At 50.3% G+C, this 14,535-nt stretch overlaps 1 protein-coding gene across 1 annotated transcript in view; it reads left to right on the plus strand.

Annotated features, from left to right (window-relative positions):
• Window positions 1–874: 874 nt before the first annotated feature.
• The window catches only part of CD9 (CD9 molecule), a 32,708-nt gene continuing 19,047 nt past the window's right edge, over window positions 875–14,535 (plus strand). Inside the window, exons 1-2 of the mRNA XM_033118441.1 lie at window positions 875–1,024; window positions 1,332–1,509. Coding sequence (XP_032974332.1) covers window positions 1,444–1,509 — 66 coding nt within the window. The 5' untranslated portion in view covers window positions 875–1,024; window positions 1,332–1,443. The remainder of the gene's footprint in view (window positions 1,025–1,331; window positions 1,510–14,535) is intronic.

Raw genomic sequence — 14,535 nt, forward strand, 5'->3', positions numbered from 1 at the left:
TGAAAAATGTTTTTGAATGAATGGAGATAAATCTAACAATGAAAATAAACAGCTAAATAAGAGCTACCAGTTGCTGCTGATGGGTGAAATTTTGAGTTACATTCTTTTTGCTTGTTGGTCTTATTCTGATGTTTCTGTATTGAGTATGTTTTGCTTTTGTAATAAAAAAACAAAAAGAACACTAAAGGACACTTCATTTTGAAAAAAATGCAGAGGGGTTTTGGGACAACAGAAGAAGGGAAACGTCCTCATCCTTTGGTGAGAATCAGGAAAGAAATGTTTCAAGAGCCACAGAATTTCTGCAAGTGAAGAGGGGAGGGCCAACCAGCCTTAGGGCACACACCACTGGCACATGCAAAGCCGGGCCAACAAATGTGTGGAGTGCTGGGCAGAGCAGAGTGGTTCCTTACAGATGCAAGATAAGTTATTTCCACTTAGGTCATTGAATGTGGGGAGCTACAGAGACCTTTGAGCAGATGAAAAACATGAACAGAACTTGGTATCCAGAGCATTAAAGAGGGAGTAGTGGACGAAGTCCAAAAGGCAAGAGGGTGGGTGGTGTGCAGTAGAGGCAAGAGGGAAGCTGGGCAACAAACTATCTTCCCCTCTCGGGGCATCTAAACCACAAGTCTAGGAAACGCTCCCGGATTGCCCAACCCTCAGACATATTACTATTTGGTGACGGGCATTTAGAATTATTTCGGTAAGCCGCCGACCTATCTTCCCACCTGGACTGCAAGCTTCTAATTCCTGCTACTCCACATGAGGTGCCAAATACAACCGTGCTCAAAGAGTGAAGGTTTGCACGGAGCCGCCCCAGGAAGAAATAAAGCCAGGCAGCTTCCCTTCAAATCGAAGCCAAAACACGAAGTGCCCTCATTGTGCGGGCAGCCAGCCTTGAGTAAGGGGATTATATCCCGACGACCTGACCCGGAGAAGGTCTCTCAAAGTGGAGGCCTCGGGCAGGAAGCCCGGACTCGACCAGGCGAGAACCAGAACGGCGAGGCTGCCACAAAACGCCCAGGTTAAAGCAGCAGGGGGTGGCAGTCTGGAAAGACCCCTAGACGGTTGGGAGGAAAGGGGGTGGATGGCGTAAGAAAGGGACCGCCAAGTCGGTGGGGAGCGGACGGAGCCCGAAACTATGGGAGAAAGAGGGAAGGGCGCGGATGGGGGTCTGCAGGGGCTGGAATCTCGGGAACCTGGGCGGGGGCGGGCGGCGGGCGGGGGCCGGGGCAGGTGGGGCCGGGGGCGGGGCCGGGGCGGGGTCCTCGGCACATGCGCACTGCAGCCTACAGGGCTCCGTACCGAGTGGCACTTTTTTAAAAGTGCAGCCCGGAGGCCAAGCGGCAGCCACCCGCACGTCGGTCCCAACCTGGTCCTGCCCGTCCCCGCCGCGCGCCCCGGTCCCACACCAGTGCAGTTCAGGCCAATCCAGCCCGCACCATGCCGGTCAAAGGAGGCACTAAGTGCATCAAATACCTGCTCTTCGGCTTTAACTTCATCTTCTGGGTGAGTGAGCGCGACAACCGCGCGTGCTTCTCTCCGGGGCCACCTGTCCGCCCCAGGGACCCTGTCCGCGGTCGCGGGTACGGGTAACTAAAACCGCCCGCCGGGTAGACTCCGGGCCGAGGAGAAAGGGCACGGCGGGCGCCAGCTGGCAGCGCCGCCGGGTCCGGAGACGGGCGGGGCGGCTGTGTTTGTAGGGGGCTCTCCGAAGCCGGGCAGGCAGGAAGACACGGGGTCCCCAGCGAGCTGGGGCGTAGAGACCCGCTCCAGGCCGCTCCTTCGCTAAGGGTGTGGGCCGGGCTGTGTGTGCCCCTGCGAGTACGGTGAGGGAGGGAGTGGAGCCGCTAGGGAGAAACGGAGCACCCCTCCCGGGAACTCGAGGCCCTGGCCCAGGACGGTAGCGGAGAGTGCAGTTCGTGACCGAGGTGAGGTCTCACAAGTGGCAGGGCCGCGATGAGGGGAGGGTGCGGGCGCCCTAAAGGACTTTAGTGGCTCAGGGAGAGCTCCGCCAGGAGCTGTTGGCACTTTTACACTGGAGAGGAAGGAGTGCGGATGGCCGGTCCCGGTCCCTAAGTGAGAGGCGGGACCACCCCCCTCCACCCTCAAGGAGGAACCTTCAGCCCCCTCAATTCTCTCAAACTCTGATTCTGAGCCGCCACGAGAATGTCCGAGCTCCCTCGAAACTACCTGAAAGACTAGCTTGTCTTGATTTTTTTTTCAAGGGCGATAAGTATCTGAACTGGGGAGAACGCTGGGAGAGTTGGGGAGAGGAGGGGCAGATGCAAGTGCGCACTTTTAGTGGGATTTCTCCAGTTCCGGGAGAGATTAGGTGCGGGCCCCAGAGCCCTCTGGCTTCGTCCCCTTCCGCCCCCACCTCCCCCGAGTGGCAAGGCGTGGCCACGAAAGCGCGCGTTCACCTGGAGAGGACACCTGGCCGTCCTCCAGGACTCCCGCTGCTGGCCGCACTCAGCCTTTCTGCAATAGGAACCCTGAGGGAGGCAGCAGAAAAGGGGAGTGTCTCCTCCACACCTTCCCTTGGAGGATTAAGGGACCACCCAGAGACGGAAGCAAGGAATAGGGAACCTTCGTGTTCTGGTTTTGAGGGCTACATCCGCTGCACATAGATGAACGGTCTTTGCCTTTCTGCAGTCAGGAAGGAGTTTGGAAAGGTAGCCCCTGTGCCACGCAAGAGAGACGGCTGTAAAAACGGGCATGCCACCGGAGGCTTATAAAAAAAATGTACTGATTCCCTTGGAGCTGGTCCCTGGGATCCCCACAATCCTCGGGGCAAATCTCCTGAAATTTAATCCTTTCTCCAGAGCTGACAGGGTAAGATACTGAGCTGCCCTTGCAAGAGTCACCACACCCAACACGTGCTAGTGTGGCTGGCACACAGGTGTGCCCCTGCCCAACCCTTGGCCTGCTTTGGGGAGACCCTCCTGTGGTGGGCACCCTTCACCCCCTCCCATCCCCTATTCCCAGCACCCAGCCCCTATAACTGCCAGGCTCGGCTTCCTCTTCTCATCAACCCCAGCACCAGAAAAGAATGTCGAAGGCAGCCCGCCCCAACCCACCCCACTCTTCTCCTTTGGGGAGTTTTCCTCCCCTCCCTAGCACAGTCTCTCCCCTGCCAGTCTGTTGGTTAGTCCTCAGCTCTCCTCCTAGGCTGCATCAGGGTTTGGGGCGAGAGTGAACCACAGATTACCAGTGTGCCTCCATACCCCCATCTTCCCAGTGGCACAAGTAGGGCCTGATGGAAGGCTCCCAGGGACACTGCGGCATCTGCTCAGCCTCTTACTGTCTCCATCCTGCCACCCCATCCATATTCAGAGCTGCTCCTGCCTGGACTGAGTGCTGTTGTTCAGGTATGTGGCCTGAAACAGAAATGACTCACTCTGGGAATGTTGGGTTTAGAGCTAGGAATGACTAGAGATTATTCACAGTGAGAAGGCAGAGAACCAAAGAGGGGGTGATTTGCCCAGGATCACAGAGACGGAGCCAGTACTACACCTCCAGGTTCCTTATTCTAGTCTTGTCCATCACAAAACCATCCAGGGGACCTGGTAATGGGCTTGTGTGGGGGGTAAGCAATAGCTACGTTTTCCTGAATTATTGTTCAGTAGTCCTGTGTCAAGGTCCCTATAGAGATGAAGCCCTCATCCCCCAGGAGATGATGGAATAAAGGAATACTGTGATCCACTCATGTAGCGTTTTATAGTCTGCAAAATCCCAAGCTCCCGTGATATAGCCAAAGCGGGAAGCATTATCCCCATTTTACTGATGATCAGGAAACTAGTCCCCAGAGAAGTTAAGTGACTTAGCCAGGGTCATGTGGCAGGATAGCATCAGAAGTCAGTTTGAAAGCAGATCTGGTTGGCTTCAAATCCAGTGCACTTTGTGTTATGCAAATCACAACATACTGCCATACCCAGCTGGGTGGGAACAAGCTCTCAAAAATCTTTTAAGGGAAGCTACTATCTAAGGGAACTGCTTGTATTATGGTGTCAGTACTTCCTTTTCTCTCTTGAGACCAAAATTTTATAAACTTGGAATTGGGGACCTGATGTGGGCCTTGAAAAGCAGGAGTTGTGAGGCCAGGGGCCACCAGCACCTCCTGAACACAGGATGTGGAGAGGGCGGTCTAGCAGGGATCCAGACAGAAGAAGCCTACCTCAGTGGGGCAGGGTGAGTGTGGGGGTGTGCTTCCTGGCCCCCTCTCATCCCGGCAGGACCCTCGGTGACAGCCAAGCCTGCACTGCCTCCCCTCTCCAAGCAGGGCCTCTGATGCCCACAGCCAAGCCAACAATCAGTCTGTTCTCCCAACGCCTCGAGAATCCTAACTCCCCAGCTCTATTTCAGTTGTGTCTGTATTTCCTTCAGACCTGCCTGCCTATCCATCCCCCACAAAAGTTGAGAGGGAAAACATCTTACTGATGCGGAGTGATGGACTCTCTAAGCTATACAGTAGGGAAGCCGGGCTAGGGCTGGTCAGGAACATGTCATCCCATTCTATACCCGCATCCCTCCAAGTCCTAGGCCTGCACTGAGAAGTCCCAGTTCCTACCCCCGACCCCCCCTCTGCTCACTACCTCTCACCCCTTCCCCTCCCTCACTGACAGAATAGCAGGGGTCTTCTCTTTCCCAAGAAATGGTATCGCCTGGACCTAATGGAGGCTTCTTGGAAACATGGACAGAGTGGATTGGAATTTAGACACTGGGTATTAATCCAGCTCTGTCCCCGATACACTTTGAAGCCTTGGGCAAGGTTGCTTTTGTGCTCCAGACCTCAGTTTCCTCATCTGTAAAAACAATGGGTTGGAGCAAATGGTCTCCAAGGGTCCCTTCAAGCTTGGTCTGTGAAAACACCCCACCCCACTGCCTACAGCAGTAGGACTTTCCCACACAACCCAAAATCAAGTCAGGAAACGGAACGTGCAGCGGGTACTAAGGCTTGTCCTCATACCTTGGTTTCACTTGACTTTACCTCTGGGGCCTGATCTTACGTCTCTTTCCTGTTAACTTTACAGTTCCCTCTGCTACCCCTGGGTGGGGTCTGTCTGTTTGGGGTTCTCTGTTTTCATTGCCCTGAGCCATTACGGTAGTACAGCTTAGTGGTCAGAGCACCAGCTGGGTATGGGATTTACCCCTCACCACATGGAGCTGGTGCCTGCCACATGGGGGAGGGAGGTGAAACGAGGGAATATCTGTGATGCACTTAGCACAGGAGACTAGTACTGGATGCAGAGCAAACTTCCTATAGCTATGGTTATTCACCAGTTGAAAAGGAGATGGGGAGCATAGGAGCAATTCCCTAAGGCGTGCGGAAGTGTAAGCCAGGAGCATACTCCCAATCCACACGCATCCCTCCCTTCTTTTCCTGCATCACTGCCAGCCTCATTCTTCCAGCTCTGGATTGGACGCTGACTCCATTTCATGTGTGGCTACACATTTGACTGTGGGGCCACCCACTTCTGAAAATAAAACTGCCTGGCAGAGAAACCCTAGACGTCAGGATTGGGGTCTGGGCAGGGTGTGGACTAGTAGGATGGTAGTGGCAGAAGCCCCTCGCACCCACCTGCTGCTTCTCAGAAACTGCCTTCAGTGTTGGGCTGAGCAAACTGCTGGGGCTGTTGAGTAAAATGGCTTCCTGGTTTTGGCACCCGCAGAGCCCGAGGTCTGGGAAAAGCTGGCCGTGTTTGTACTGAGGCTGGCAGCTTTGGGAGAGGTGAGGTGAGGCCAGGTGTCTGCATCTGCTAAGGAAAATCGGGCCTCTCCCCTGCCCAGAATCTTGATGGCTTTTCCCCACTTTTTCACAATGGTTGTCAACAACAAAGAATCTGACTCCTGCTTTTTGGGAGGTGGTAGGGAGGGATTACTCCTCCCTCTCCCAATCTCCTGCTCCCTCCACTTCCCCCCTCCCTCTCACCCTCTCTCTCCCGGCTTCCCTTACTTTTCAAAGTGGCCCATGGACACCATTCCATACCTTACTCTTTTGTACTCAAAGGAAGCAGCTGCTAGTTAAGACCGAATTTGAAACGGCTTTCACGAGCAGCCCTATTGAGGGCCATTCTTGCCAGAGCACTTACTCTTGTTAATTGACTCTTCTGTAGCCACAGACCTCACAAATCAGCTTTCTCACATCTTCCTTTTCTGCTTGATGTGAATCTTCCCTCTTACACACAGATCTGCGTGTCCTGTGTTTGATTTGTCTCTTTGTTTTCCTGTTCAATTCCATTTTATAAGGCAGCGTGGCTTTTGGAATTGGTCGCATGGGTTGGAACCTAATAACATACTTTGGACTTACAAAAGCACCTTTTCTTCTAAAGAACACAAAGCTTTCTCAGGTGTGTCTGGCTGTGAGGGTAAGGAACCTGAGGTCACAGTTCCCTTGGCTTCTGTGGTCCTGTTGTCTCCTTGGTGGCGGTGTGTTCTAGATCGACTTGGGTTGAGGAGAGGAGAGAAGTTTCAGGAAGCTGCATATTTACATTCTGTGTTCCTCCCTCCCCAAGCTGGGCTCACTAGGACTTTACTTAGACCTGCCACATGTCTTTTCAACAAAAGGAAAACTGGTCTTTAACACACAAGAGCAATGACTTCATTGTTTCAGGTTTTGAAAACCTGGGTAAGAGCTGATTGGACCCATGTTCCGACTACCCAGAGTTATCCTCTGTGGCTAAGGGAACTCCGAATCCCAAAGGGCTTATCTTCACAACACGTTTTTTAAATTGATGGTTTTCAAGTCTGACTGCAGATCACTTGCCTGTTTCATTGCTTGGAAAAAATAATACAGGTCCAGGGATATTTTCATTTTCCATCAAGTGATGGCAGGCAGCTGTGGAAGCAGCATCCTGTCTCCAGATGAGATAATTTCATAATAATTACATCCATCCGGTAATCCCTCCCCTCCCCCAAAAAACTACTCAGTTCTGGACAGCTTTTTAGTTTTAGACTGCTAGATCTTATCCTTTTTTAGGGAATCCCATCAAATCAGTGGTACCTGCCTGCTGAAATATGTTGTGTCCTCATTTTGGGGGGAGGGTTTCTGGAAGCCAGTGGAACTCAGATTATGAACACAACATACTGGTTTTTCTCCTTGGGCTTCCAGGCACTCCTCACTCTGTCTTGAATCCCATGTTTGCGTGGGGGCCAAATGGGAAGACTTTGAGAAAGGCATTAGAGAGTCCTAAGTGCCCCTGGGGGGCGGAGGGCAGCCCAGACTGAAGAGCTGGCCTCCCCACCTATCCTAGCTCTGACTCTGAGCTTAATCATTGCCCAGGGAGTGGCTTTGACTCTCGATTAATTTAATGAGTATTTTGTGTTTCTAGTCCACATGAAGAATCCAACTTTATGAGCTTCCAGCCAAGTTTTGCTTTTTGGGTTAGGTTTTCCCATAGCATAGGTGATCTGTCTTTGTTCAGGAAGAGTGGAGTTTTGTCTTACCCTCCTCTTTTCTATCAAATGGAGACAGGGAGCCCTGGCTCATCCTCCCTGGCCTTGCCCCTGAGGACTTGAAAAGGCAGAGATGTCTCCAGGGGGTCATTTGGGGATTTGGGCTCCTGAGGAGATGACATGCAGCCTGGTTAAGTAGCAGGGGAGGATGAAACCAGCTGATTTGGAGAGGGGTCAGGTTTATTTGATTCCAGAAAGAGGGTTTAGGACTATTAGCTTGGAGAAAAATCAGAAACCTGGGTTTTAGGGGTCCTTCTTTTTCAATCCTCTTGCCGAGCATTGTGCAGGAGAGCAGAAATGGTCACTCTTGCTGGCTCCATTAGGAAAGTAACCCTTCGAAACGTACCCAATGCACAGACAAGGTTCCAGTAAACACCTCAGGCCCGTACAGGCCAATGGCCCGTGACTTCTACCAAGTCCCCACCTCCAAACTGCTCAGGAGGCAGCCCCTTACTTATCTTCCCAGTCTAAGCTGCATTCAGTGTCCAAATGCAAAAACACAACACATGGATCACAACGGAACATCCTTAACTGGGGTTTAAAAATACGGTAAATTAGGTGGTTTTATAGAATCTGAAAAAGATTCCTATGACATCTTATCTTAGTTTTAATTTATCTTTTAACCTACATTGATTGAATCAATAGCAATGAAAAATGATAAAATTGATTTAAAGCTTTAAATGAAAAGATCAGCAAACTCATATGTATTTATTTGTGAACTCATTGCTTTTCAAGTTAATGGAAGTTTGGTGCTTTTAAAAGATAGTGTGCTATATGGGGCGGCCAGTTAGCTCAGTTGATTAGAGTGCAGTGCTCTTAACAATAAGGTTGCCGGTTCGAGCCCCACATGGGCCACTGTGAGCTGCGCCTTCCACAACTAGATTGAAACAACTACTTGATTTGGAGTTGATGGGTCCTGGAAAAACACACTTAAATAAGTAAGTTTTTTTAGAAAAAAAGATAGTGTGCTATAGACTGAGTGTGTCTCCCCAAATTTCATATGTTAAATCATAAATCCCAGTGTGATGGTATTTGGAGGTGGGGCCTTTGGGAGGTGATTAGGTCCTGAGGGCTGTCCTCATGAATGGGATTAGTGCCCTTAAAAGACGAGGCCCTAGAAAGCACCCTTTTCCTTTCCGTCATGTGAGATTATAGCAAGAAGACAGTCCTCTATGATATAGGAAGCAACTCCTCACCAGATACCAAACACCAAATCTGCTGGTACCTTGATCCTGGACTTCCCAGCCTCCAGAACTGTGAAAAATACGTTTGTTGTTTGTAAGCTACCTCGTCTATGGTACTTTGTTATAGCAGCCCAAATGGACCAAGACATACCTACTTTCAGGTTCAAATCCAAATCGCCTCTTCCCTTCCAGGTGAGCAGCTGCAATGTGCCATTGCACACGCACCTCACTTCAGTGACCCTCTCTGATGGGTGGCGAGCAGCCCTGCTCCGCGAGGCTCTGCTTTCCTAGAGCAGAGTGTGCACTCCAGAGACAGGAAGCCCTTCCCATTCAGAGTCTTGCTCCTGCTCACCCCAATGCAACGTGAGCCCCTTCCTGTGATGGGGGCCGTGGATTCCAGTGTTACTGTTACACTCACACTTCCCAAAGCTTCCTTTCTACCAGCTGGGGAAAATCTACCCATACTGTACCTCCCCCACTCCAGTCAAATCATAGCCCTGACTCCTATCACCAGATAACCTCCGGTGTCCCAGAGACCAGAAAACTCATTTCAAATACGACTTAGGTTACCTTCCAGTGCTGAGGAGGGACGCGTAGTACGATGGGAAGCTGGCGTTATACTTTTAGGTGTCTCCCGGGATCCTGGGCCCAGGGCTGTGACACAGGTCTGGGGTGATGCCCTCGTTCGCTTTGCCTTTTGCTGGCAAGAAGTGCTGTGTGGGGGGAAAAAAGTGCTATGTGGAAAGAGCAGAGGCTCAGGGCCCTACCTTGGGGCCATTCCTATAGGGGATACAAGGACAGTGGCCACTTGATGGACCAGGACCTCATCTGTGGACATGGTAGCCAATGGGCAGCAGTAACAGTATCTGCACTTGCCAGGCCTGATGCTAAGATGAGAAGCTAGAATGAGAAGAAAATGCGCCACGTTACTTCACTGTTGGAATGAGAGCTAGCTGGTCCACATGGGTAAAGTACATAAACGTGTGCGCGCACGCTCGTGCGTGCGTGCGTGCGTCAGTGCTTATGTCCACACCGACTTTCTGGCCAGTGCAGCAAGGGCATAGCAAAGCCCTTGAACCAGAGACCAGCAAGAGAAAGTGCAGGCTCGCTCTCTGTCTCCTCCTCCCTCTCTCTCCTCTGTTCACCTGTGGCTCCCCCAGAGAGAGGCCAGGCTCAGAGATGGCTGTTGCAAGTACCTTCCTGTCAGTGAAAAGGTAGAGCCCTCTGTGCTTGCAAGTGGGCTCTCGTGGGACCTTTAAGGATAGAAGATGCCACTTTTGAATGAAATGAGATCAGATGTGGCTGGAAGGGAGAAAGAACAAAGTGAAAAACTCTGGCTCTGAAATTAACAAAACAGATCAAATATACAGTTTAGCAGAATGATAGAAAATTTGGGCTTTGCCCTCAGACTGGGGTTCACATTCTAAGTCAGCCACTTATGTGCCATGTGTTCTCAGACAAGCTTCTTAACTTCTGTGCCCAAGTTTTCTCACCTGTGGAAGTTACTATTACATACATAGTGGGTCTACTGTGAAAATTAAATGATACAGGTGCAGTGCTTCGGGTGGGGTATGGGACAGCCAATACTGGAGTGCTTGCTATATAATAAAGGGACCTAAAATAAAGGCAGAATCGTGGCAGAGAGATAGGACACGTAATAGGTGAGACACAGCAGTTTGGGAACCTTGATTTTTGTCTCCTTGCTTGGCTGTGTGCTCAGAATGTCCCTTGATGGAGCAGGAGGGCCATTTAGCTGAACAGGGCTGGGAGTGACTTGCCAGTACTGCCGAGCCACGCAACATATGGCATTGCTTGAAAGGTTTAAAGAAGTAGAGGCATCTTCCACTACGCAGGCCATGCAAGCAATTGGTAACCAGTTCCACGGTTGGAATGAGAGCTAGCTGGTCCACATGGGTAAAGGGCATAAGTGAATGAGAGACAGAGGGAGAGAGATCACTAGACATCTTAATGAGGCATACACAATGGAAAACAAATGTGTGGTATTCTGGAATTTAAAGCAAAACTTCCCCAAAACAGTCTCCCACATCAGATAATTTTGGTTAAGATCAGAATGCCTGCTTTCAGCAGAAAACAGATTTATGGGCTGGCTAGTGTATGGTACACGTCTGGCAACAGGCAATGGAAACTTGAAATGAGATTTCTTGTTTAGAAAGAGGTAACCTTGGGCAGAAGGCTCTCCCTCCCAATCCCTCCGCCCCAAACTACTTAACACCAGCACATCATATTAGCTGAAACTTGTCTCTTAAGCAAAATAAAGGCTCTGGTTTTTAAATGATGCTGACTTTATCCTTGGAAAGGAGGATTTCTCGACTCTTGAACCTGTCCAGACCAGGTTGCTACCTAATTTCCATAAAGGTGTGCTGAGAAAAAGCTTACAAGGCCCTTCATCCTCTGCCACACCCAGAAAGGAGACCGAGCTACCTCCCTTCCTCCCTTCCATCAGGGATGAGACAGACACGTGCTGTACCTGTGATAGAAGGAGAGTTGACAGCTGAGTTTTCCAGACCTGCTCTGTGACCTTGGGCAAGTTATTTCACCTCTCTGAGCCTGTTTCCTCATCTTAAACATGGATGGTCATAATTACTCAAAGGTTATCAGGCAGTCCCATGAGCCGTCTTAAGTTCAGAAGGAGTTGGCACCACCTTACAATAGAACTCTAATCTCCCCTTAATCCTCTGCTCCCTGGGAAATCTCTTACTTGCTCCTTCAGAGAATGTGCCCATTAGCCCCGACACTAGCCTGAGGCCAGTCGTGAACATTCAAACACAATTGCCCAAAAGAGCCAGGCCTAGCTAGACGATGGCACCCACAGGCTGTAGCTATTGGTCCATCATCACCCCTTCCCCTAGGAGGCCCCTAAGTGCACTAGAATTCCCCAGAAAGGAAGGCTACAGGGTCAGGGGTAGATCAAGAATGTGCTTAGGATACAGGTAATGCAGGCAAGCTCAAGGAATCATGGGAAAAGTAAGCACTTTTTTGAAATTATGCTAATTTTACAATTTTTATTTTTATTATTTTTTTTAATGTCGAATTATATAGGTGGTGGGGTAGGTGCCATGATCTCAGTGTTTGGGGCACTAAATGGCCACAAAACACAGAAGTTGGCCTTTCCCAGGACTTGGCTCCTGGCTTCTCCAGGATGGTTGGATTTTATTGTCATTGTTGACCTCCCAACTATGATGTGTAAAAGAGCAACACATTGTAGCAGGTGGGGTTCTGCTACTACACACACACACACACACACACACACACACAGTGATTGTTGGGAAAGGGGGAAGCTGACTTGTTAGAAATGCAGATTCCTTGATGGGGAGGCAGCAAATTCGTGACTTGCCTTAAGCCTCACTTTCTTTATCTGCACAATGAAGGTAATAATACAATCAAAGTCTTAGGACCATTAGGAGGAATAATGGGATATTTCATGTAAAGCTATTATCATGGTGCCTGGCTCATAGCAAGAGCTCAGCCGTCAGCTTCTGCAGCTGTTGTGGAATTACTATTATAATACCTCTCCTTAGAATTTTTCAGGGATTGAGTTTGCCCTAAACGTTCACATTCATCCATTACTTGTTGCTTCAGTTCTGTAAAGCTGCAATGGTACAGGATTCCTCAAAGCTAAAATTTTGCCTTACCACTAGGCTTCATCCCTTTCAGAAGATATTAAAGGACCTGTCTTTCTGTCTGTCTACAAAATGCCCATTTCAGAGGTTCCCCCAGTCTTGGAAAGGTGGGTGAGAAGAGGTATTAGTTTTGCATTTTTGCTAAAAATGTCCCCAAAAGGCTGCCCAGTTGGCAGAGGGCTCCCCTCATGGAGTCTAACTGGGAATTTAACAGGAATTGAAATAGAAATTTATTGTACCTCCAAACCAAGAAGGGTGGCCTCAGCATCTCTCCTTCAGTTCACTCCTTGTGCTTCCCAAAATGGGATGATTTCCTCTTATCTAGAACTTTCTTGACACCTTGAAGCAGTTCCCAGAGGGGGGCAGAGCCAAAGTCACCATTGCTTCTATGTGGACACCATGAGGAAAAAGAGAGGAAGGGAGAGCTGGCCTTAGAGGCTGCATTATCCCTGGGACCCCATGACAGTAGGCTGGAGACCACCACCTCTCCTGGCTGCAACAGAGGGAGAGGAGAGAAAACCCCAAAGGAGTAGTTAGTGGCCAGTCCCCTCCCTTTCTCCCTCAGCTGGGGTTGATGCCCTGACTCTGAATTGCCTGGCCTGAGCAGGCAGGTTAAGGCTTAGGTCAACGCATTTTGCCAAATTCAACATGTGCAGACTACCCTCTTGTCCCCCAAGAAAAGTTCTCAGGGGTTCCCATTCTGCCCCATCACCTGCTGGGGGGGGTGGCGGCACAGCTGGGAAGAGTGGAACTGAGTTGTCTGTGGATCTGGTTCACTGTGAGCTCTGCCTCCTGCTGTCTGGGTCTTTTTGAGCAAGTTGTTGCTTAACCTCTCAGAGCCTTTTTCATCTGTGAAACAAGGGAGATGAGAGGATTACATGAGATAAAGTATGTCAATAATGTGGGACGCACACAGATAGTAACTGTTACTGTGATTATATTTACTTGCCTTTCCTGAGCCTCTAGAGGGGTTGCTAATGGACAGAAAAGCCTGCCAGGTCTCAAGCTAGATAACCTATGGCATTCACCATCAGCCTTTCCATGTATTCTTTCATTTTTTTTTTTTTCCTTTTTAGAATTTAGGGTGGTTTCAGGAAGAGTCCACTCTCATACATAGTGGCAGCCTGGCCTAGGGAGAACGCAGGCTGCAGAAATCAGGGGGAAGTTTTTACCAAGAATGCCTTGCTTCAGAGGCTACGGGATTCATTTTGGCCGCTTGGGGAGAGGCATTCGCGGGGCTGACCTTGGGTAGTGAATGTGTATTCGGAAGTCACGTACAGGTTCTAACTTGAACCACTTACTATGACTTCCCAGGCTCAGTGGGTTCAAAGTGGAGTTGTCCGAATAGTGTCTCACTTGCTTCCTCCCTGCTCACTTGTCCTGCATCCTCCCCCTTAACTGTCACCGAGCAGCAGTTCAAGGTGTTCCCGAGACCCAGTCCCCATGGCTTTACCATGCGAGACAGGGCTTTTGAGCCCACACTCTTCAGATCACAGTGTAAGGTGGGATGGTGAAATTCTGCTCCCTCTTGGGCTGAGCCTGTGAGCTTCCCATGACACACACAGGAACCTTGAACCCAGAGAAAGCTCACACCCCTACTCCATGGCTTCAGGCCCTTCCACACCGGCATTTAAAAAGCTAATCTCTGGGTTCAGAACCTCCAGCGAGAGCTTCTCCGTGTCTTCCCGATTGTTCAGTGTTGAAATGAAGCCTAGTGGTTCTCGCACCGGCGTGAGCATCAGAATCAGCTGGTGGTCCTCAAGGAAAGCAAGTCATGGCAGTCTTTTCTGCTCAACAGAGTGGAGTTTGGTTTTTGTCGTATTGTGTGGTGGGTAGGGGAGGACTCCGAGATCTCTGCTCCTGCCTACCCAAGTGGCTTCGCCCTTCCAAAGACAACAGTTCCAGCCCTCATTTGGAATTGGGGGAGGAGGAAGCACGAGAGGATTTGAAGAGGCACTGAGGCTTGGGCGCCTGTTTGTTCTTGCTGGCAGTGCCTGGCCCAGCCTCCTGACAGTGAATCAACCCATCAGAGGCTTGGCATTCAGTGGTGAGCCAGGGTTGCCATGGAGATGGGTGAGGCCTGGAGCCCACAGGTCTGGGTGGCCTGACTTGTTTTTAACTGTTGAAGCCTGTGTGAACATAGATTCTCTTATCTCCACTTCTAAGGCTTCCTTCAAGCGTGGCTGGTATTTGGGGGCCCAGAAAAGGCTGGTTAGGGTAAACTTGCATCCTTGGTATTCAGTCTCCTGCTCACT

The sequence above is a fragment of the Rhinolophus ferrumequinum genome, chromosome 10, assembly GCF_004115265.2.
Source record: "Rhinolophus ferrumequinum isolate MPI-CBG mRhiFer1 chromosome 10, mRhiFer1_v1.p, whole genome shotgun sequence".
Taxonomy (NCBI): Eukaryota; Metazoa; Chordata; class Mammalia; order Chiroptera; family Rhinolophidae; genus Rhinolophus; species Rhinolophus ferrumequinum.